The sequence below is a fragment of the Lepidothrix coronata genome, unplaced genomic scaffold (genome assembly GCF_001604755.1).
Source record: "Lepidothrix coronata isolate B3197 unplaced genomic scaffold, Lepidothrix_coronata-1.0 Scaffold22, whole genome shotgun sequence".
In the NCBI taxonomy this organism is placed as follows: domain Eukaryota; kingdom Metazoa; phylum Chordata; class Aves; order Passeriformes; family Pipridae; genus Lepidothrix; species Lepidothrix coronata.
Window position 1 is genome coordinate 2,145,477 of NW_016690202.1, and position 25,117 is coordinate 2,170,593.

The 25,117-nt window shown below is 40.0% G+C and overlaps 1 protein-coding gene across 1 annotated transcript in view; it reads left to right on the forward strand.

The window, feature by feature from the left end:
- Positions 1 to 12,575, forward strand: part of TBCA (tubulin folding cofactor A) — a 25,349-nt gene extending 12,774 nt beyond the window's left edge. Inside the window, exons 2-4 of the mRNA XM_017808101.1 lie at positions 2,674 to 2,779; positions 8,822 to 8,908; positions 11,420 to 12,575. Of these exons, the coding sequence (XP_017663590.1) occupies positions 2,674 to 2,779; positions 8,822 to 8,908; positions 11,420 to 11,500 (274 nt within the window). The 3' untranslated portion in view covers positions 11,501 to 12,575. The remainder of the gene's footprint in view (positions 1 to 2,673; positions 2,780 to 8,821; positions 8,909 to 11,419) is intronic.
- Positions 12,576 to 25,117: the final 12,542 nt, after the last annotated feature.

Here is a 25,117-nt window from a genome sequence, read left to right on the forward strand (position 1 = left end):
GAAATGGCTTCATGACATCCAGAGGAAGGAAATGTTTTCAATAGCGTTAAATATCAGCATCCTAATCTTATGAATGATAAATGGAACATTAAATTAGATAATTCTGAGTACTGAACTAAGTACAGTGGACAATTTGTCACAGAAAATGTTCTCATATTTCAGATTTCTCATGTCTCTTTTTTTGAAAGTAGAATATTTCAAGTTCTGCTTCTGACATGTACAGTTACTACAGAAATAGAAACTGGTAAATAAATACAGATGTATTTCTTACATATCTAGATGTAAGAAAGGTAGACAAAAGTTCAAGTTAAATTTAATTCCAAACTAGGCCAGAACATTGAATCTTTTCCTGTTTGATAAAAGTATGCAAACTTGAATGAACAGTCAGTTTGAAAAGTTAGTGTGCACAGGAGGAGATGTAAATGTGAAAACATAGGTAATGAGCCTTTTGTTTTGGATAAAATTTAAAATAATTAAAAATGTTTGGTTTAGTGATGAAGATCGCTTTTAGTTCTAATGGCATACACACTTCAGTAAGTGAATCACCATAAAAACTGTGTTTAATCATACCTCTCCCCTTGCTCCTCATGGGGTTTTGCAGTTCTCATTCAAAAAAAGTCATCTGTCTCACATGTTGATTAAAATGAACTTTTTTGGAACCTAAAAGCAGCAAAGCAAATAGTACTGTCTGGAATTAAATCAGGTAACCTTGATAACAAGGTTACTAAATCAATATTTGCTGATGCTAATACTGGAACTAGTTCCAGTAGCTGGAATTACAGCCACTGATTTAGTGTCTTTATTATTAGCAATTAGACGCCTATCTTACCCTAGTACTACTTCTCAGAGCTAGTACTTGGCCTACTTGTAGCAACTGGCCTAGTCAATACCTACAGTATGTGCTCTACACGCCGTTAAAGCTGCTCTGTAAGGCTGAAGGCCCTCTTATGGTGTGACTCCACAGGGGTTGAAAAAAGTTCAGGTTGCCACAGCCCAGCCAACTGCCGTAGAGCCACCTCTTCAGGCTGTTTTAGCAAAACAATTTTTGATGATGTAAACTCTGTCAAAAGCAGGGAGAGTTCCTGCTATTGCCTTATCACTATATTCTCCGTGGGATTTTTCTTGCAATACAACTGCAGTGGTGCTTTTGTGGCAGCTTCAGTTCACAAAAGGTTCTTGTCACCGCAATAACATTCTGTCCATCCTCAGAACTTCTAATAGGGCGCTTAACTGTGAAAAATTATGAATGAATTTGCTCTGATGCACTAATGTGATCATGAAGCTCTCAACTAGACCTTTATTTATTCTCTTTTCATTTATATAATATATTCTTTGCTTCTTAGATCTGTTTATGTTCTTTTGGATGTTAAATTCTCCTTAATCTTCTATAGGCTGATCAGGTTCTTTTGTTTGGGAAGGATTTCCTTTGGCATGATCTCAGGTCTACAGCAGCATTTCAGTGTTTGTTGTGGTCCTGAATAAGCTGATGAGAAATGACTCCTTTATTTTTCAGATACTGAAGGATGTTTTGGTTCAGATCTATTATTATGTAATCCAGTATATACCTAATGAACATAACTAATAAAGTAGGAGATGCAACAGCAAAATTGCAGTAACAACAAATACTAAAGTTTGATAATGGGATTGCAATGTAAAAATTACTGCAGGGCATCACACTACCTTAATATTTCTCTTCAAAGTTATTTACGTTACTCTTGAATCTATACTAGTTAGCAAAAAGCACTCTACGCCCAAGTGTAGGTCCATTATTAGGATTAGAAAATGGAATTTTTTTTCCTTTAAAAGACAGGACATAAAGAAAACGGTTGTAATGTAAATTATGGGACTGTTACTTTTGTCTGTAACCCCCAAACCATCATCAAGGTAAATGGAGAAAATACTCAAATAACCACAAGACTGTGAGGCTATGGTATAATTTGGAAATTTCACTTTTCGTTATTTTGTATGAAAAATAGTATGGGAAATAGTGCATTTAATGGTATGAAATGTAGTGATGAGGAAAAATAACATTGGGGATCCTGGTGAACTTTAAAGTGCTGTTTTTTTCATTAACGTGATAACTTTTTTCAAAGTTACTACTGAAAATTATGTCTGTCATTATTCACCTAACAATGCAGGTGCAGTGGTCTTATTTAGGAAGGAATGGGGAAGAGGAAAGACTGTGTTACTGTAACAGCCAGTACAGGTCAATTGACCTACAAAACTCTTAGAAGTGGGATGATGTTGAGAAAGTCTGGCAGTTGTTGTCTTTGCACACATTTAATATTTTGAGATACATAGCTTTCTTCTCTGAACTACCATCTTCATCAGCACTGATGCAGATCCACAAGGCAGCTTTCTATTTCTGTTAGGCATTTGAAACGAAGTACCAATACAAAGCTTTTTTGAGATATTCTATGTAGATAAAATAATCTTTAAATAATCTTTAAACTAATTTTTAAATTTAAAATATTCTCATAAGAATCTTTAGATGTTATAGTTGAATTTAGCATTTCCTACATGTAGTTTTTTGGCCATGGTTAAGAGCCTTTTTTTATAAAACTGTGTATTATCTTACCCCTGCTGCAGCTTTTGAGCAGGAGGCTGTTATCAGTGATCTTACCTTTTACTGTAATAGAACTAGATTAACACAGTCACTTGGTTTAATTGCAGGTTGGCAAAAGAAAAAGTTATGTATGAAAAAGAAGCAAAACAGCAAGAAGAAAAGATTGAAAAAATGAAAGCTGAAGCATGTGATGATTATGGAATTAAGAAGCAGGTAACTATCCTAGAACTTGTTTTATACAATTCTTGTTTTCATTTAATCATTAAATACAAGAATCTACTGTACCTGTTATATAAATACTAGACTAAAATCCTGTCAATTACAAAAGTCATAATAAGCAGCTGTAGAAACTTCCTTAAACTGTTAAATTATAAGGAGACTGCGTACGGATTATTACTTAGCACTTCGTGTCAGGATGGCTGTCACTCACGAACAGTGCATCTGAGGCCATCATGAACTCTTTCTCAGAAATACCAAGAACCTGTAGTAAATACATGGTCTGGACGGATATAGGTAAACCAAGTGCTTGTTTTTACAGCAAATGTTACAGCAAAGTGAGAATGCTTGGTAGTTAATATGAAGATGAAACATTTCAACTCTTGAGGATACTAGTATTCTTCTGGTAAATTCCCAGGCGTCAAAGAAAGGGAGCAGTGGGTATGCAGCTGCTCCCCAAGAGCTGCTGGAGTTTGTAGTGAAGTCACTGACTAAGAAGAGACATGCTATGTTTTCATCTGCTCAAGAATATGATTTAGCGTTACTATTACAGTATGACTACATTTTTTCTCGGAAGGTGTCCCACAAGAATAGTGGTTGCAGACAGTTGGTACATACCATTTTGGAAGAAGTGTCACATTTCTTTCTCCCTGGGAGGCAGCTAGAGTTTGGGAGATTTGTGTTTATTCTTCACAGAAGTGTGAAATGTCCATGTTTCACTGTGGTCTTCATATTCTTTCAACTAACTATGTTACCTTTTAACTGTGTTTTTTCCCCAAGCATTTCCCAGATGTTTTCTCTCAAATCTTCTCAGAAACTAAAACTGTAAATTAAAATTATTTTCACTTTTTTTTAACAGTCTGCTGGCCTTTTGTTCTAACACATAACCTATTGGTGTCCTATCTTCATTTTTAAACAATGGAAGAATTGGTTAAGCAAAACTCAAATATAAAATTAACAAAAGATAGGAGAAGGAATTTTTAGAGCAAGCTAAACCAGCTTTTTTCAGTAAGTTCGTATTTCAGTTCATGTGTCTATGTCCTGCCTTGCTTTCATTGTGAATTCTTTTTTATACAAATAAAGAATTGGTATACAAGAAGAAAATTTTATTTCATAGAGCGGAGCTGTCTTCTGCCTCACAACAGACTGAGACTTGAAGATCCTTACAACACAGTAGCCTTTCTGAAGATCCGCTGGTGCTAACAAGAACTAATGAATGCAATTCCCATTTTTAGTGTCGTCCATTCATCAGATTATTTGACTGCACCATGGTATTTCCGCAGTGACCTGCAAGATATCATCAAAGTCAAAAACAGCGGTGGCTGTGAACTTCTGCTGAAATGAAATGTTCCATACTACTTGAAGGTATTCTCAGACACCAATGACAAAAGCCTTCACAGAAAACAGCGTTCATTCATTCAGAAATTGCCTGATCCACTTTGAAAGCAAGCAGTTCCTCCAATGACATCTTCACTTCTTATTTGTCTGGAATTTCATAATATTTTAGGTTATTAAAAATGTGGCAGCTCAGAAAGAATGTGCACACTTTTCCTAGGATCAAATCTGCTATTCTAAAGAAAGTTATATAATACCAGGAGTTTGCTCAGAATGATATTTTGGATAGAGTTAAGAGTTTGAGATTTTTTTTCAGGAAAAATATCTGTAGTTACACATTTTAAGAATTGCTTTTAGTTAATTTCTAATCTGAATAACTCTTAAAATACAGTTGTAGTCTTTGGTAATAAAAAGTAACATTTGGGGAATGGGAATGAATTCAATCATTTGAGACTACGAGAATAGTTTTAACTATTACTGTAGCTGAAGTATTAGCTAAATTTTATATATATATATATATATATATATACACACAAATCAATAGAGAGTTCATGGAGAGATGCTTAGAAAGCTTAAAAGCATTACTTGCAGTTTTCTGGTTACAACTCACAAGTAGAACATATGCTTTTACAGTACCGAAGTGAATACGGCAGATTTTGCTTGAAAGTGGATAATGCCATTCCTACAGCACATGTAGTCTTTAGGGTGTGTCTGGTCTGTAATGAGGGATCCCTTTGTCGAACAGTAGGGTTTGACTTAGTATTTTTCTTCTAACTCCTTGTGCAGTGGGGCAACTTGCGGTTCCTGTGGATTCAAGTGTTCTCTAGCTGAGGCAGTGACCACCAGGGTTGGTCGGCAGTGGTTAGATGCTGGCCTTCACGTGCACTGTCCAGAGAGACTTGCTTAATGAGGAGCAGATTCAATATCAGAAAAACAAAAAATAGTTTTCTTGCAGTGCTGGTAGATGCTGACCAAGCTTATAATTTCAAGATTCCTGTGAAACAGTGGACAAGTGATTATGTGAGAGTATTTAAAAGCCAGAATATATATTCACGTGTGTGTATGTAAGTGGTACATGTATGAGTCATTTACATTTATCATGGTTATTAGCTGTCTCTTCTGTTTAGACCACCACTCCTGTCATGTGAAACAATACAGCCTCTATATCCTGTGACCCAGTGGTTTATCAGGCTGTCCTCCTAAGAGCAAGGAAGGACAGAGAGCCCTATTGAAGTTTTCTTCTTATTGTTTTCAAATTATTTGTGGATCTGCATATCTCTAAATCTCTTAGTTAGATCTGGGTCAGCTGGGGAAAAAACCCAAATCTATAAACTCTGCTTCTGTCTTTTTGAAGCTGATAAAACTGGTATCCTCACTAATACAATGCATGTCAGGCTGAGCAAAATTGCTTCCTGTTACAGGTATCAGCACTCATATAAAGTAACATTTACTGTGTTCTTAAATTATCAAAAATTTGTTTCTGTCTAAGCCCTTGGGTGATCCAAAAGTAGAGAATCTGCCTGATCTAACAGCTCCGTTATGTCAGAAGTTAAAATAGCTTTGAGCTTTCATTGTGGAACATGCTAAAAATATAAGTTGCTAATGTTTAAAGCCTGGTCATTACTCCCTCAGGTTTGGTCTTTATGCTTATTTTGAATGTGTAAATTGTCTGATTTTAGTTATGGTGCCCTTCCTACTAAGCAAATGGTAGGTGAATCTGTGTGTTTGCATCTGCTCTGTCTTATCTGTCACTGCAGTCTGAAATTTATGGAAAAAGGATTGAAGGCTACCCAGTAGTGCATTAAGCAAATACTTCTTTTGACATCTGATCCAATTTACAATTTCCAATCATGTTTAGTAGATAGGCTATATACAACCCAACAGTTAAAGAGCTCCATCACATCTGAGGAAGCTGTTTTATTTTGAAATATGCCAGACATCTGTTCCTTTAGTAGAAATAGCTTCAGTACTGAAAGACAACTGACTAGAAACATCGTGGGTTGAAGAGATTTGTTTAACTGGCTTTTTCAGTACACCTGAAGAAAGGGGATGTCATCCTCTCTGTAGCCACAAGAGCTCTTTTGGTCCTATGTGCACTTATTGACAACAAGCTCAATTTGTTTCTCTGTGTACACATTTTTGTGCTTTATCGCTTGTCTTAACACTGTATTTAGATGCACTTCAGTTACTCCAGATTTTTAATAATTCTGTTTGACACTGTAATTCACAAAAACTTTGCAGATATTTATGATTCTTTGCAAAGTTAGATCAACTTCATGTTATAACTTCCTTTGTAACATACTGCCCTGATTTCAGCTGGGACAGAGTTAATTTTCTTCCTAGTAGCTGGTACAGTACTGTTTTTTTAGTATGAAAATAAATGTTGATAAAACACTGATGTTTTAGTTGTTGCTAAGTAGCATTTACCCTGAGTTAAGGACTTTTTGCTGTCTTGTGCTCTGCCAGTTGAGCAGGTGCACAAAAAGCCATGAGGGACCATAGTCAGAACAGGTGACCCAGACTGGCCACAGGGATATTCCATATTATAGGATGTCATGCTCAGTATATAAAACTGGGGGAGTTGGCTGGGAGATGCCAGTTACTGCTTGAGGATGGAATGAGTATCAGTTAGCAGTTGGTAAGCAGTTGCACCAAGCAACACTTGTTCCTCTTGGGTTCTGTTACTCTCTCTCCCTCTCACTATTATCACTACATTTTGTAGTGATATCTCAGCCCATGAGGTTTACTTCTTCTTTCTGATTCTCCTCCCCACCAGGGCAGGGGCGAGTGAGAGGCTGCCTGGTATCTGGGGTTTGAGTCACCCAGTGCTGGTCACTGGAATTTCAGTAGCTGCAGTGCATATTACAGGGACGGAAGTGGCTGCAGCACCTGTCATTGTAGCTTGAGTGGCTTTGGTACCTTACAGTTCAGTCAGAAAGTCTGACAGAATTTTGATAGAATTTGAAGAGCAAGCACTTCAAAAAGTCTAGTCCTAAAGCTTATCTAATTATTCGAGCTTTTGACTTTGCTTTATTATGTACCTTTGTAGTGGAATTATTAGCATTACTTGAAAAAACGTGGTTTATGCAGAGGTTAAATAATACTGGTTCCACATAATTCCTGTTCTGGTCTTCAACTGAATATAGTTCCAGGATTTATCATCATTTTGATTTTTATTTATTATTGCATAACTGCAGGAAAATGTAAATAAAATTCAGGTACCCCTTTGGATCTCAGTCAAATTTTGTTTTGAACAGAATGATTGGGGTAGATGTGTTCATTTCTCAGAGCAGGCAGAACTACAGCTTACAGATTCTAGATTTATATGCCTTCCCAGATGGCTTATCTAGTGGCACATATCAAACAAGTTACTACTTTTCATCTCACCTAACAGCTTTACAACAAACAAATATTTAGTAGTGCCGGCTCAAGGAAGTAATTGTTGGATATTCTCACTCTTGTAGGTATTCTTTATACAAGAAATTTCTACTATATAAAGTAGAAGGCAGCATCTCATACAGTTTATGGCACACCTCATTCTGGGGATGTTATATTCACTGATGAAAGTCTAAAATTAGAAACTAAGTTTTTTCTCTCAAAACCGACTTGACATAAGAACTTAAATATATGACACTTCAAAACATGGTGATAATGTCTTACTACATAAGGCCTTCCTGAATGCATAAATACATTCTTAGCTATAGCTTAATATCCTTTTTACAATGACCCTTTGGCACAGCAGCAGTTACGCTAAAAGGACAATACAGCAAAGGAATGACAGAGTGAAATAAGCCATTTAAAGGGAGTGTCTTCTGTTGAGCGTTGTCCTGAATGTATTGTATGTTTCATATTTAAATATCTAACAGATTTTCATTTCTAAATAGATTTAGTGTTACTGAACAACTCTGCACACCTTTCCTTCTCAATGGTTGGATTTTGGATCCAGAAATGTTCCATGAAGTAAATGTTCCGTTTTTTAAGACTGAAGTTGTTTTCTTTAGGAGGCGGCAGGATTTTCAGATTCAGTGGGGTGCCAGTTTAGTAATTTTGTTCAAAGTGCATGGTGAGAATAATCTTTCTCCTAAAATGAAGCACAAGGATAAGTAATAACTTTTTATGCATGATAAGCATCAAAAATATGAGCCTGCTGGTCTTTGCTTTTCATTTTTCTTTACCTTTGTCTTTCAGTCAGAGCCTCCTGCAGTCTGCACACAATGTGATCAATAACTCAATAACTTTTTTCATGCAGTAATTATCTCTATGGGGTATTATCTGAACACTCTTTTTCTTTATTACCCAAAAGATGCAGGAGATATTTATATAACCAGCTGATCCCATTTTGGATGAAGCTGCTTCATGACAGCAGGAGAAAGTTTGTTTTAAATAGACTTTTTAACAAATGGTGTATGGAAACCAGGCAGTACTTTTTCCTAAGGGAAAAATTATTCTAAATACTCTTTTGCACCTAATACTTTATATTTAATTAAGCACAGAGTAAATGGAAGTGTCCTGTAAATTAAAAGAGTTTTAAATAATTATGCTAAGTGAGTGTCTTTTAATAAAAAAGCCTATTCAGAAAATGGGTGCAACTGTTCTGAAGTTCCTCGATAATGACTGGACTGCTGATTTTTCAGAGTAAAAACTTATCTTAAAAGATAATGTTTCTATCTGGAATACATTCTTATTGGCTTCTAATTTTCACAGATCGAGATCTTACAAGAGTCACGAATGATGATTCCGGACTGCCAGCGCAGACTAGAAGTTGCACATGCAGAGCTTACTCAACTACTAGTGAGTATAGCACCATACCCCACTGATCAAGAAGTGCTACTGTTCCTGGGTGACCTGGATAAACATGGCTGTCTGCAGTGCAACTGCAGCAAATTAAAACTGGATTGAAGAATTACTGTTTAAAGGTTCAAAGACTAGAATCCTGTAACGTAGCAGTATTTCACTTTTAGTAACTGTCTTTGCAGACTTGATCTTCAGTCTGTGAAAACTGTGTGCGTTAGAATAGTGGAAGTTGTCTTTAATGGAATGTACACTCAACAGTTTAAATACAACACTGTCAGAACAGACTCAGAATTCCTGCGCTAGTTCCATCATCAGAAAAAACAGTTAAATGGTTTTACAGATAGTGTAGATGTATGTATTATGCTTGTAGTGAACTGAAATAGTCAAAATACTTTGCTTACTACTTTTATTATGCTATGGACAAAAAACAAGTCAGATGAGTCCTTGCTTTATGGTTTATTAGTGAAGTGAGTACTAGTGCCATGTTTTTAAGATACAAATACCTGCAGGAATGAAAAGTATCTTGTACAAACAGATTAACTGAAACTATACCAAGTTTGGAGATGATCATGCTTACTTTTAAAGGTGCCTTGTCATCAAGGATGCAGCTACATGTGTAAATGCTATTGTGGGGCTAAAAATATATGCCCTACATTAAGCCCCAGATATACTGATGGCTAAAATGCAAATACTTTTTTTAATGGAAAACTCAAGGTATCCTATTCTCAGGTCTTTTGCCTCTACTGTTTTCCAAAATAAATGTTTAGTACCTGGCAAGATTTAGGGTTCTTTTGTCAGTCAATTAGTTACTTAACGGTTAGCCAGTCTAGATTTCAGTGGCATGCAGAAATAGTGCTATTGATTTATAGTGTGCTATGCAAACTTAAGGAACAGGGGCAGTTACTATTGTTGTTAAGAATTTGAAAGTCTTTGGGTGTTGCTTTCTTTGCTTAGCTCACCTTCAGTGCTTTTATTAAAATTTACTGTATTATGGTGTGTTTTTTCAGTTGTCAATCTACTTAAGCTTTTTTCTAAAAGTACTCTCTGTCTGAGGTTTGTTCTTATTGGTTCCTTGATTTTAAATATTTAACACAATAAAATAAAGGTATGCACAGGTCAAATCTGCTTCCACATGACAGGTATTATACTGGACCTTAAGTAGGATTAAAGAATTTACCTGTGCTTTGAGTCACACAGAACTTATGTTTTCAAAAATGATGTATCTCTCATTTCATAGAATGGTTTGGGTTGGAAGGGACCTTTAAAGGTCATCTAGTCCAACCCCCTTGCAATGAGCAGGGATATCTTCAACGAGATCAGGTTGCTCATAGGCCCATCCTGAATGTTTACAGGGATGTAGCACCTACCAACCACCTCTCTAGGCAACCTGTTAACAGTGTTTTGTCACCCTCACTGTAAAAAACGTCTTCCTTATATCTAGTCTGAATCTACCTTCTTTTAGCTTAAACCCATCACCCTTTGTCTTATTGCAGCAGGCCCTTCTAAAAGGTCTGTTCCCATCTTTCTTGTAGGCCCCCTCTAAGTACTACAAGGTGCTAGAAGGTCTCTCCAGAGCCTTCTCTTCTCCAGGCTATACAGCCCCAACTCTCTGAGCCTTTTGTTATAGGGGAGCTGCTCCAGCCCTCTGATCATCCTGGTAGCCCTCCTCTTGACTCATTCTAACAGATCAATGTCTGGACTGAGGACCCCAGAGCTGGATGCAGTGCTCCAGGTGGAGTCTCACCAGAGCAGAGTAGAGGGGTGGAATCCCCTCCCTTGACCTGCTGCCCACACTGCTTTTGATGCAGCCCAGGATACAACTGACTTTCTGGGCTGTGAGTGCACATTGCTGGGTCATGTCCAGCCTCTCATCCACCAGCACCCCTGAGTCCTTCTCAGGAGGGCTGCTCTCAATTCCTTCATCCTGAACCTTTATTGATACTGGGGGTTGCTCAGACCCAGGTGCAGCGTCTTGCACTTGACCTTGTTAAACCTCATGAGATTCACATGGGCCCACTTCTTGAGCTTGTCCAGGTTGCTCTGGATGGCATCAGGTGTATCAGCGGCACCACTCTTTAGCCACTAAACTGTCTACCCATCAAATCCATCTCTCCAGCTTAGAGATGTTTCCCTTTTTCCAGTCTTCAAGGACTTCACTGGACTGCCACAGCTTTACAAATATCATGGAGAGGGGCTTGGTAACTACATCAGCCAATTACCTCAGGACTCTGGGAGGCATCCTACTGAGTCCTACAGACTTATGTACATTCAGGTTCCTCAGGTGGTTGTGAGCCTGATCTTTACTTACAGTGGGAGGGACTTTGCTCCCTAGGTCACTGTCCATCCACTTGAGAGGTGTGGAAAGAGAGGCTGCCAGTGAGACAAAAACTCAAGGTTACCTCAGCCTTCTCATCTGTTGTTACCAGGTTTTTTCCATAGTTACCTTCTTAAATTTAATCCCACAGCAGTTATTTTCAGAATACTCAAAAATGTTGTTTTTAATTCCAGGAAAATGAAAAAGAATTGGAAGAAGCTGAAGAGTATAAAGAAGCACGTTCCATACTGGAGTCAGTGAAGCTGGAAGCCTAGCAGTTTTCCAGTACTCTCTTTATATGCATTAGCACGGGGTCCATTCCATACTTTCATTTTACTATGGTTCTACTACTATTATTGACTTGCTAAGGTTCCCTTTATGCAAACTGGCCTTTCTCTAACTGCAAGACGCATCAAATAAAGGATGTTCTGAAACATTTGTGTGTTCCATATTCAGGCAAAACAGATGTGTTTCCAGTTCACCTCAACTAAAAAAAGGAAAAATAAAGCCCATTTAATGTAAGTGTAATAGCTGATATACAGAACTTAATCTGAACAATTCAGGCTAAGAAACAAAGTTTGGTTATGTGAGGGACCAGTAAATACTTCAGAATGAAATAGCATCACAGAATGGTTTGAACTGGAAGGGTTCCATCTAGTTCCTGCCCCTGATATGGGCTGCAGAAGCACCTTATATATGAAATAATTTAAAGCCATTATAGCATAACAATCTGTACTGAAAGAGAATATGGACTAAATGACCCTTCACAGTCACCCATCTTTTTTCTATGATGCAGTTTTTCTATAATATTTTCAAGTACGTACTCCTTGTTTATCTTTGAGCCCAAGACAAAATTAAAAGCTGATTCCAAATCTTTCTCATTTGACTTGGATTGATTTGTAAAGCCCAATCCACATAATTACCATTGCTCAAAAATTCTGTTACTTTTCAAGAAACAGAATTTAGCAGGTGACTAGTATGTTGTCAGTTGCACCTGATAGTAAGAGTTCTGTACTAAATACTTTTCCTGAAAGCACATTGGCCTAAGTGAGATTTTTTTTTGAACCAAGCTTAAAACCCAGAACATGAAAGAGACCTAATGAGTAAAGGAATAATACTTAGTCTGCCTGGAACAGCATTAAAATGTTATGTACAAAAGTTGTGGGTTTTTGAAAGTAGCTTCTCTACAGCAAATAGTAAGCTCTGTTGAAAAACAAGAAAGCTTTTTACATTAGTTTTTCTAGTTTGAAAGTGCTCTGGCATGTTCCTTAAAGGCAACACAAAGCACAGTGTACCTTTTGTGTGGTGCTATATTGAATACTCAATAAAATTTTTTGTTAATTTGCCTGAGTTTGAGTAAACTGCTCTTTCAGTACCTCTATTTGTGTACCTTAATCACAGGAGAGTAGTAAGTCTGCTTCCCCATCACTCTTAAGCACTGCTCTGACTGGTTATCAGCACCAAAAGATTTCTAATTTGACTGCAGAATGATCTACTTTTGAAGTGTCCCCAGAGCAGTAGCAGACAGGGCTGAGAGGTGAAATCTTTTGCGACACTCTCGTTTCATAAGAGAACACGCATGCCTTCTTACCAGCATTGTGTCCTAGGCATGTAATTGCCAAGCAGACACTTCCCAGCTCATAGCACAAGTGAACTGCTGTTGAGGAAAACATCTGTCTTTGAATACTCATTCAGCGAGTTTCTTCCATGGACCCGTAAAACTCCAGCCCCAGGAGCTGACAGCTCACGGGATTGGCTAAGAGCTTTACTTTAATATATAGATACAGGGTTCTTTAATACCAAGAGAATAAGCCACAGGCTTGTTCCCAAGGAATTTCTTTATTAATTTAGGGGAGTAAATAAGGGGACTTGGCCAAAGTTCATAAGGACACCACACAAGCTAGACAAAATGTTCCACCACAATACTGACGCAGCATATACTATTAATGCAACAACACTGAAGTCAAGGTCCAATAAACCAACAACGCTTAAATTAAAATCCAATCCCTCCAGCTCCAAACCACCCAAAGCATCAAGAAAAGAGCACAGAAGGAGGAACAGAGGGATCAACAAGAGAGGAGGAGAAAGTGGGAGAGACAGATTTTAGAGCTACCACTGAAGCCTTGTAGAAGACCAGCTCTCACAAGTCCAAGTGGCAGTGCCACGATACGAGGCAAACACATGCCCTTGGTTTTATTTGCTCTGGTCTCTATGGCCAACCCTTCCAGCCACTCTGGGGTTCCAGGTCAGGGTGAGAAACAGTGTTCTCACTGTCCCTGCCAATCTGAGGCTGGGTTAGGGGCTCCAGCAGATGTGGAGCCCCCTGTGTTATAGTTTTCCCAGGCTGTTTGTGACTGGCAGCAACTCTGGGGCTGTTCCATGTGGGCTCCAGGGGCTGCCACGAGGGATACAACACCACCCTACCTCCATGAGATTCAACCCATCCCTTCCCCCTCCACACCTGTGCACACACGCACACACAGAGTCCCCACAAGTTGGTTCTGACCCAATAATAGATCTGATGTCTAACATCCCACCGTCTTGGGTCAGAACACCAGCCAGGACCAGGTTTAAATCATCTCTCTTATTCTTGTAGTGCAAGCTGGCAGACAGAGGGAGAAAGAAGACAGGAGAAAGAAGAAAGTATACAAGAAAATCACATCAATAACCATATCAAACCTTATCAATAACCCTAAACTAAGTGTTTTATCAATATAGAGACTCCACTCCATGGAAATGACTCTCTCACACCTTCACTGGGAGAGGTGGCTGGAGTGTACAAAGGAGATTACATGTCTCTGCTGACAACTGCAGTCAGCCTGGCAGTAATTCTTCACTTGGAGCCATTGAGTGGAGTGTGGAGAATAAATGCTGAGCTGAAAGGAGTTGTAGGGAAGTGCCGAGTCTGCCAGGTAAAGCAGAATTCAAAATAAAAATTACTGTTCTTCAGAAGAAAGAATACACCCTTCTGGAAAACAAGTCCACAGAAAAATGATGTGCAGTTGCTGAGTACTACAAGAAATGCAGGTCAATATAAAAGCTAAATAGAGTGGTGACCTATAGTGTCTGAAGGGAAGTAGCACTGTAATATGGCTTAAGTTGCCAGTCAGAGTTAAAGGCACATGGGACTGAGTACCTACCACATAATCTCCAGGGAAAAGTTTCTTGGGGTAGAGTGGTTTCTCCTGCTTGCCTAATACTTCTCTGTCCAAGCTATTTTCTAGCTCCCTACAATTGCATCAGGGGATGATGATCCTCTTCCCTATCACTAAGTTCTCCAAAAGACAAGCATATTCTGCAGTATGGAAAATATCCATCCTCACTGATGAAAATCAAGGTATGTTCACACCTAAAAGTAGTTTCTTGTCTCTAGATGCCTCTGGAAGCGTCTGAGAGGACAGCAGCATGTTTTCAGACTCCAGCATCCTTTAAGAGAGGGAAAGAGCTAACTGTACACAGCTATTTTGGGTTAAATCCACATAAAGGATAAACCACACAGAGCTGCTCTGTTTCCTTATAATAACATCTTGTTTTGGCAACCCACCGTCTATGTCTCTGGTGCAACCTTTCAACTGTGCTGCAGTCAATCTCCTTACATTGTAACACTCGGGGGTGTGCGGAGAGAATTCAAGTCCTTGGTCTAACTCAAGCAAGCCGAAAGGTTCAGATCAAGGAAAATACTTAATCCTAATAGACTGAGGCCTTTGGAATTACCACATTAGTACGACAGGTGGCTGCACAGCCTCTTAAGACTGGGCACAAAAATTTACTGCTAAAATTGAATGGTCTGATCACCCCAAAAGGTACAGTTCTGTTCAACTGACCTGTATGACAAAAGAAGTGAAAGGGGAAGTGTGTGTATTTAATATGTGGGTGATACAAGGGTGTTCAATATCTTCAAGGACAATATTAGAAATCAAAAGGTTTCTGACCCACCAGAGAAAGTTTAAAAAACTGCATTCAACAAGGACATATTTAAATAAGGAAAAAAAGCAAAATTATACATGGTAGCAGCAATTTTCTACTGCATAAGCACAAGAAAAGATAAAAGCTAGACATTTCTGAAAGAAACTTAAAAATTTTAATGAGTTATATGCATTAGCTTAGCACACAAGACATGGGCAACAACCCTAACACTCCCCTTTGTATTCAAAGACTTCATCTAGAAGCATTATCACAGCTAGAAGCTACAACTAAAGGGATGAACAAATAAGAAAGATTCAAAGGAAAACACTTGAAACTAAAAAGAATGAAAAATGGGTTCTGCAAAAGAAGGAACAAATCCAGATGTTTTAGCCTAGAATAATACTGAGGGTGGCAATGGTAATAGTCTTCGAGCATATACAAGGTTATGGAGGAAAATAATAAAGTTTTGCTTGGCAGAAAGAGTAAGAGTCAATGAGCTTCAGTTACAATGAGGAGGAAAAAAAGCTGGAAGCATTCTTCCATTGGGAAACAACTGAGACAAATGAAGTTCTCGAACAGACTGCCCAGGGACTCTGTCGGAGATGCCTTCCTGGAGATCTTGACCAGGCAGCTCTGTCACACATGATACAGGGACAGCTAGCTGATCCTGCCTCATACTTACACGTTAGGGAAAGAAAGCATCAAAAGGTGGACAAGCATCCGTCCTTTCCTCAGCAGCACTTACCCCTCATTCAAAAATATAAAAGATTTGTGACACAGCTGAACTACTCTGAATACAGCACAGAGGTGATCCCCAGAGACTCCTCAAAGGAGAGTATTTCAGTGATACGTACCAGACCTTTCAGATCTTGACTGCATGTTACAACACAGGATTCAAAGAAGCTGAAAATAGTCCTTCTTAATGAAAGAGACAAGATGACAATCCAGATGAAATAATTTTGTCTGGCTTTCCACTTACTATTGGCATTTCTGAACACTCTCCACTAAAATGCAATGACAAATACCTTAAATTCCCACTGGTCATTTTATTTTATGTTAACTTTGTGAAAATGCGACTTGCTCAGGGCAAAGATAAGAGGCCAGAAGTTTGAACTGAAGCTGAAATCAGAAGGATGGAACTTGCAAGGCAAGAAGTGAACTGTGGGGCCTGCTGGAAGCAACTACAAGGGAACTAGCAAATTTTGTTGAAAGTCTCGCCCTTCATACAGCCTCAGAGCAGGACTACAAACTTGAGGGAAAGGAGAAGAAACCATGTTATTTATGGCCTAACTGTCTTAACAACCCTTCTCCCATCAGATCTCTCAGGAGTACCCACTCTTTATAAGGACACCATGAACAGAAAACACAGAGAACCAATTCTGGGTTCTCTTTCACGTGCGATCTTGGCTGTATTCTCTTATTACATGTAACAGAGGTCTCATGACAAATCCAAATGATGGGCTTAGGACTTCAGAGGACATGGTGAAAGGGATATGAAATTGCCACCTTCCACCTGTTTTCTAAATACAAATTCAACTACAGTGAAAAAATCAGCTCTTGAACTTCACAGGTTATTTGCTAGCACACCCAGGATCCAGCATTTCAGGGCAAGCATCACCAATGTCCAAAATCTAGAACCACTCAACATAAACATTACTTTTAACAGGAAGAAGAAAAACTTTGTTACAACAGTTTTGCTTTCTTATTGTTCTGAAGTTACTGTAGATGTTACATTAGATGCAAGGAAACTCAATTTCCTCAATTTACATTAGATGCAAAGAGCCTCAATTAATAAGGTTAACAGAGGCTGAATAGGTTGAAAATGGAAAAAATAAGCACATTATTTATGTATCAGTTACTACTTGCTCTCCATTTCAACAAAAGGAAATAAAATTTTCTCATCTTTCCTAACAATCCAGAGGCCTCCTCCTGCCCCTGCATAATTAGCAGTAAATTTCACCACAGCTCTCCATAAGCAATCAAAAAGGCTATCTAATTAAAAAAGTAATTAGTTTACACAGATAGATGTGAGTGGGTAGATTAGTTTATGAAAATAAAATGAAATTCCTCTGGATGCTTTTAGTGACTTGGCTTTCTGCTCTTTTACAGCTTTGACACATTTCCAAGGGAACAGGTTAAAAAATAAGTAAAAAACCCCTTCACTTGTAAATGAAGAGAGTATCTTTCAAAGCCAATTGATCAGATATGTCAATTTTATAACTTGTCCTCTTTTTTCAACACAGAAGATAAACTTCATACTTTTGTATAAAAATCAATGCCTCCATAAAAGGACTAATGTGTTATGTTTCATTTTCTCTGGTCATTTACACAATACCTACCACCACGTCACGTAGGCACCAAACTGAACCTGGAAAAGGGAGGTTTGAGCGCTATCACCCAGCACACCACAGGATTCTTAAGAACCCAGAACAGCTCTTGACACCAGACCTGACCAAAGGGTCTTTCCCCCAATCATCCTGCCACCAGCAGAAGCCAGGGGAAACACACAGAGCAGGAATGCAGTTTTCCTCAGGGTGAAGATACACCCTCACACTCCTGCAATTTCCCCAAATGCAGGAAACTCCATTGCATGTTTGTAGTGGCAGCAGAGAGTGTATTTTCACACTCTTGAGCTGAAGGACACATGGAGAACACAAAAGCCAGCAGCCAATACTCAAGTAATCCAGTAACTATAACAGTAATCCTTGATGAGAACTAGGAAGCTTTGCCAGGGAAATCAGTGAGTAAAGAAACTTTCTCCCTCAAAGGCTTTATCATGGCCAGTGCCTACTGAGGAACCTCACCTCCATGAATAAATCAAATACCATTTGTTACCTTCAAATAAAATTGCAATAAGAATTCTAACCAATACAAGGGAGGAAGCTGCCTTTTTAACAGTATGGAAAAAAAAACAGCAAACTCAACTGTTACTCTTTGTTAAGCAAATTAAACTGCTGTAAACTTAAGTTTTAAATTAAGAAGGTATAACTGAAACTAAAGTTTTAAATAGTGATACAAAAAATATACAACTACCTATACCTATAAAGAATTCAAATTCTTTAAACAATTTGTTTTTAAAAGATCCAGAGATAAACTCTCATTTTGTTTGCCTTTGCTATTTTTAGAGCACTACGCATTGATTCAAGGAATATTGAGTCAACTGGCAATTTCTGGCTAATGTGGACTCACAAGAATCCACTCTGAAGACATCTGAAATTCCACATGTATCCCCAGGCACAGTAGATGGAGCCAGGGGAGGGGGGGGAAGCTTTTGTAGTGATGACAATGACGCAATTTTCACACCAAAGCTAACAAACCTGAGATTACTGGGTCAAACCAATTTTAAATTGGTAATTATCAACATTACCTATGCATTGTTCACTAGCCTACACAAAGTGAGCTGAGTCCATTTCTGAGTATTATTGAGGTTTTACAGAGACAGCATCTAGAAAGCCTTCACATTAGATCTTCACTGTGCCAGGGACAAGAGGGCAGACCCATGTCCTCACTGTTAACCCTTTCAAATGACCCTAGAACTGAGCTGACATGGAAACTACTTTTCTGTCATTAAACTTACCACTAAAAGTAGTGCTGCCAAACCAACATCAAGACACATCACAGAAATGAGGAGACAACGTAAGAACAGTCAACAGTTTGCCAAGACTGAACATTCTGTGGATAAGCAGGAGATTCCAATCCCTTCTGCACCAAACACAGCACCTTTCAGAAAGGTTCCTATTAATTTTTAATGACAAACTCAGTTGGAGTTAGACTAATACTCTCTATTTAGACATCCAAATATCAGACTTCACTCAAAAACTGCAACATCATCAGTTGCCTATGATTAAGAGCACTTCAGAGCTGGCTTAACATCAAAGAGATGCTACTCTTCAGATAGAGTTCCTTCAGAAATAGAGAATCCACTTTCAAGTTTACATCTCCTTCATGAAGTTCAAACAGGAAATACAGAGAATACTCTACAGCTTCACAGGCAAAAAGCAAACCCACAAGCCAGATGCTTGACAAGCCAGATTCTTGACGAGCCAGACACAGACAACATATTACTTTGTTTTAGTTTACTAGGCAGAGCACTAGACCACTACTGGGGACAGGTTACCAAGAGCATGGCAATTTCATTTTGTTGTTATTCAGCAAATCAATTAGTCTCTCCAACCTTTACTTAAGTTTTGCACACAATAAGGCCCAAACCTAAGTGTTTCAAGTTTGTTGTCCCATGGGTGATGTCAGGATGATTTCAATTTTGTACTTCTGTCATCTGGTAAAAGTGAACAAACTACACTGAACTGAAGAAGCAAAAAGAACTTGATCTTAAATTTACACTCAAACGCATAAGCTTCAGAACTTTCTGACAATTTTAAAACCAGAAGTTAATCATCCCTGGATTATGCAGTATATTGTATTACAGGCAGTTAATACAGTTAACCAAGCAGAAGCAATTGCTCCCTAACAAGAGAAGAATTACACAGACTGCAAGATTAACAAATAAAAGATAACTGCAATCTCTAGCTGTTTCTTTAAGTCTTCTGCACTAGAACTAGATGGTGGTAAATCTAATTAAGTGCCTAGATGGAGAGGGAAGGATGAAAAGGAGTAAGAGCTGAAGAGTCTATTACCAGCCTTAAACTAACTCTGGATGTGCAAGACTTGGACTACAGGCTGAAGATAAGTCCAAATGCATACTTCAAGCCAAAGAGAGAATCACACCCTGCCTTCAAAACCCAACAGCTCCTCAGCATGTACACCATTCTGAAAACAGAAACATGGCGAGATGATCACAAAGGACAACATGCTTTTCAATCCAAGATAAAGACCTTATAAAGACTCACAAGACAAAACATTCACCCTTTCAGCTTCTTTTTGAGCTACAACTAGGTAAAGAAGTTTTACCAATGCTTACATAGAAATCAGCCTACTTTGAGCTCTTATTTCCACTAAGATTCTCAATAAGCAGTCCAAGGAGACCACTACTGTTTTCAAACAATGAGTGCAAAAAGTAACATACTCATCCTGACCATATCAGGATATTTTAGCTCTCCCTCTCTAATTTTCTTCCTGCAGAGCAGAAAGCAGGTATATCTTGAAGACAGCACAGGAGATAGCTGGGAGCCATCCGAAGTAATGAAGGCCATTTGCAAGGAGGTTTCCGCCCCCAGCATGTCACCATCCCCTAGGTTCTCTCTCCCACAGCTCCTCACTGCCTCATTAGCTGTAAATGATGTGGCTTATAAATTTTATTAACATTCAGAGAGGCCAGCACTGCATATAGAGACTTGATTTACTGATTACCAGCAACCAAGTCCCACACTGGGTTCTGTCTCCCTTCCCAATCTGGACACGCCAGCACATGGCTTTCTCTCTAGTTCCTCATCCACAAAGAGTGGAAATGAATAACACCATCCTTGCTACCTTTGCCTCCAATGCTAAAAAAAACTCCCACATTCTTCCAGTTGAAAACCACTCTCACACTGCCTGAGTATGAAAAGGACAGTAACTATGTAAGGGTTGCTGGACTCACTGACCCAAAAGGCCTCTTTCAGCCCAGTCTTATAAGATGCCACCACTGCCATCGTGTTCTACATTTTCTATGTCTACAATGCTAAATTCTTTCATGCCATGACTCTCAGGTGTGCATTCACACAAGTTTACTCATCCATGTATTAACTACTATTCTAGGCTGAAAGTAATTCACCTAGAGCAGACTTCATTAATGCCAAGTAAAGATAAACCTAGTAAGCACTTAACATGTTTGTGACATGTTATTGCTCCTCTGTGTTGACTGGAAGCCTCTCTTAATCAGACAAGTACAGTTCCCCCAGTGCTTGTCACTAAGGGATAAGGCACCTGCAGTCAGACCAGCTGCAGTCATGAGGCCATGAGCACAATACTCTCCTCTGTCAATGAGGCAGAGGAGGTTTCAGGGCTCCAGTAAGTTTATGCCTGATCACTACTCTACAGCCAAATGAAATACTTTTTTCTGTACAGTACTCCAGTTCCCCAAACACACTATTTCTCTCAACACACAAAGTACCTTCTGCGCATTACAAAATTCGCTACCTCCTTCTCAACTAGAGCATAAAGAAAAAATGGCTTTCTGTGCTGTAGCTTACCCAGCAACAGAGGATATAAAATTCTGGGTGCTGAGTCTCAGTCTACCTCGTGGCTTTCTCCTTACAGTAAACACCTAATACAGATAACCAGTGCTTTCAGTTGGAAAAGGAGAGCTAGGTTTAAATGTGAAGAAATCCACAAGACTTATGTTGAGGTTTGTACAATCCTTCCTACAGATAAAGCATAAGAAAACTGTCCCACATTGATGACAACCTTAGGAGATAGAGATGCTTCTCTTTTCAGAATGTAATTTCAAACATTGTAAGCCATGACAGAACTATCAACCACTGGCCAGGAGGAGAGAGACCTGCAGGCAAAAGAGTTTGTGTCAATGCAGAGAAGAGAACACATTAAGCAAAAAAACCTGGTAGAAGGTCTGAAAACGAAGCCCAAAGAGAAAGCTCAAAAAGAATGTTTGTTGAGAAAACATTTACCTTTTTCCAACTAGTAGCAGAGTCTCCTAAGAATTCTGATCTTTTTTCCTAAACATGATCTTCAATTTCTTCCAACAAAACCAAACATTTAAAACCAAAATCCAAACCCACAAACTACAATGATAAGAAAGCTCTCCCTTTGGACTAACATAGTTAGTCATAAACATAAGTACAGCCAATAGGATATCCTGAACTAGAGTCTGCTTGGCCCAGGCACGTCTCCATTGTTTTACAAAGTACCAAAATGGGAAACAAATGTTGCCACTGTTCGGGATGTATGTATATATATTTTTATATATACAGTAAATACCTAAAGACTACAAAATGCTCTACATACACTGATACAGTGAAAACACAGTAGTAGCCAGTAAAAACAAAAAACAACCAACCAAAGAAACACAAACAAAACAAAAATTACCTCACCACGGTAGAAGAGTAGGACAAGTCTTCAAGCTGGGGCCATCAGTGCTCCTGCAGCTCTCCTCTCCCCTGCCGACGAGCACAGCATCCCTGGATTTTTTGCTAATGTCACACAGACTTTATCCTAATCAGGAAACTTGACCTTTTTATCTGTTGCAGGAATCAGGCTGAAAACTGAAATGCTATTGGTGATAATGAGGACAAAATGCAGATTCCATCTCCTCTTTAAGTTACTGAGCACATAAGCAGAGAATGACAAATACCCTGGCCTTTATTTATTTCATATGCAAGCCGTTTTTCTTGATTAGACGACAAAACGCCAAGATGTGCCCCATTCTACACTATTAAAAACCAAACAGAAAGCAGGGGAGGGGGAAGGGGAGCGAAAGCTAAACAACGCGTTTTTCCTCCTCCACACAGCTGAGCCAGCACGTAATTTCCGCGTGGAGCAGCCCCTGTTCCCGGGAATTCCCGGCGAGGGCATTCCCTGGGCCTGTCCCCTCGGTCTCACACAGCCCCGGCCCGGCGTTTCACTCCCCTCCAGCCCCCAGCCCTGTCCCCGCCGTCGCCATCACCATCGACACATCCTCCCTCTCCACGCGCCGCGGCGCATGCGCGGCAGGCGGCCGCCGGGGCCACCATCTTGACGGCTTCGCGCCCTCGGCGCCCGGAGCCGCTTGGCCGAGGAGCCGTGGTTAATTCCCCTAATGGGCCGTCTCGGGACTAATTCACGTTCTCCTACTCCGCCGTTCGCGCCTGCGCTGCCGCCCGGGAGTGCACATCGACTCGAGGTCTCGCAACTTTCGCCCCGTGCTCCGCGCCTGCCCGTGGTCGTCTTGGTCGCTGGGCGCGCTCTGCGAGGGAGTGGCGGTGGCCCGGGCTTGCGGCTACCGGGAGCAGCGGGCGGGCCCGCAGCGGGGGGAAGCCGCTGGCCCTTGCTGCCGCTCCTCTCGTTAAAATGGCCGCGCTGTCGTCCCTTTAAATTAGCCGTATCCGAAAAGCACATCCTCAGGCCCTGCCCGCGGGCGGGGAGAGCGCGGTGGCCGCGGCCGCCCGTCCTCCGGCGAGCGTGGAGGGCTGGGGGAGGCAGGGAGCCCGGGACTGGGTTGGGAGTGACGGGGCACAGAAGGCAGGGCGGGGGGCGGCGGCCGGGGGGTCTCTCGGCCCGGCCGGGAGCGGGAACTCCAGCCCAGGCCCGGCGCTGGGTGTTCTCAGCGGTTTAGATATTTTGTGTAACTCCCAATATTCACCCAAGCCTCATTACCACCTCCTAATGAGACCCCTTTACTCCGTGACGTGCAACCGCTCCATCTCATTAAGGAAATCGCTCTTCAATGCTGATTATTTTATTTGCAGCCATAATTATATTTCTTTCGGCTAAATCACGGTTTAATCGAGCCCACATGGAGGGCAGCAGCACTAATTACAGCGGGAGATGCGGTGGCGGCAGCGGCTCGCCCGCCCGGCCGGCGGAGGAGGCGCGGGCGCGGCGCTCCCCTGGCGCGGCCCGGCCGAGGGCAGGGCGGAGGGCCGGGGGCGAGGAGGTGGTCTCAAACACAACAACTTATTACTTCTAATTCCCCGACTGTCACCAAATCACCTGCACGAAACAAGAATCTAATTTGTTAAGCTGGCATTTCTGCAGATGGAAGATCGATTTTCTCTTTAGATTTCTCTAATTGAGTGAATATAGACGCCCCGAATTAGCCGCGCTCGGGCAAGAGGGGAAGGGAAAGGGAGAGGGAGGGAAAGAAAAAAGTCAACAAAAATCATCCTTGTAAAATAAGCCTTATTACCTCTAGGATTGCCCCCCAAATAATAAAGGAAGGTGGATCGAAAGGTCCCAGATTGAGTGACAGTCATATTTCTGGAACTAACTGGTTTTTAAAAGAAAAGGTTAGGACAGCTGGAGAATGCTAAGTAACGGCGCGGGAGAGAGATGGCTGAGCTCTGAAATTGCTTACAGAATTACATTTGTTTTTCTTGTGATTTTATTAAAAGTCACTCCTCATCTCCAGAACGCGTGAAAATATCTACTTTCCACTCAGATACACCACATTAACTTGTTGGAGGCGAATTTGTTTGTTTGTCTATTTTATTTATTTGCCAGATAAGATTGATGCAGTCTTATTAGCGCTATATCTAGTTAGAGGAAGAGATAAGGATGAGATGTTTTCTTTTTATTCCAATTACTAGACTTGTCACCTAACTGAATAACTGATATATGATTATTTATCTTGAGTAAATAGAAATCAGAAAAGCAGCCAACTTAACACATACAAACAAAATATGTATGTTCCTTATTACTATATACTACCTATGTAATTGAAGGGATTAAAACTACGACCTTAAAAGGAAAGAAAGTTAAATACTCCATCCACGTTAGCTTCTGATGTATATTTTTTCATTGCTACACCTGGCGGATGGGGAGATTTCGGATTTTAAAAACACAGGTATGTGTTAAATAAATTCCTCCAGGCTCAGTAGAAAACACTTCCTGGAAGTGTACTGTTTGCCTAAACAGAGATGTATCTGAAAAATTATTTATACCGGCGTTCCCTTCGCCTTTCGGGGCAGCCCCGATAATTCCTGTCCGACTGAATAAGCTACAGCCCAGTGCGTTATGCTTGGGCTCCGCATTTTTAAGTTTATGAACTTAATATTATGTCAAAACCCTATATATACATAATACATGCATGAGTACGAAGCTGGATGGAGAGAGGGAGGTGACTTTTGTGTATAAAGAGTTTCCATCTGATCGGGTGAGAGCGGGCAGGGGTGGCAGGCATACCTTTATATTAAAATAGCTTTTTCCCCATAAAAGACTGGTTGTCATTGCTCTGATGAAAATTAATTGATAGAAGCCATCCTTTCAATCTAAGGCAACCGCTTCACTGTCGAGAGATTACCCACAGTCTACCCGCGAGGAGACAGTCGGAGGGGCTGCCTTTGGCTCCGCCGGATCCGGATGCAGATATTTAGATAAATAAGCAAATGGGAAAA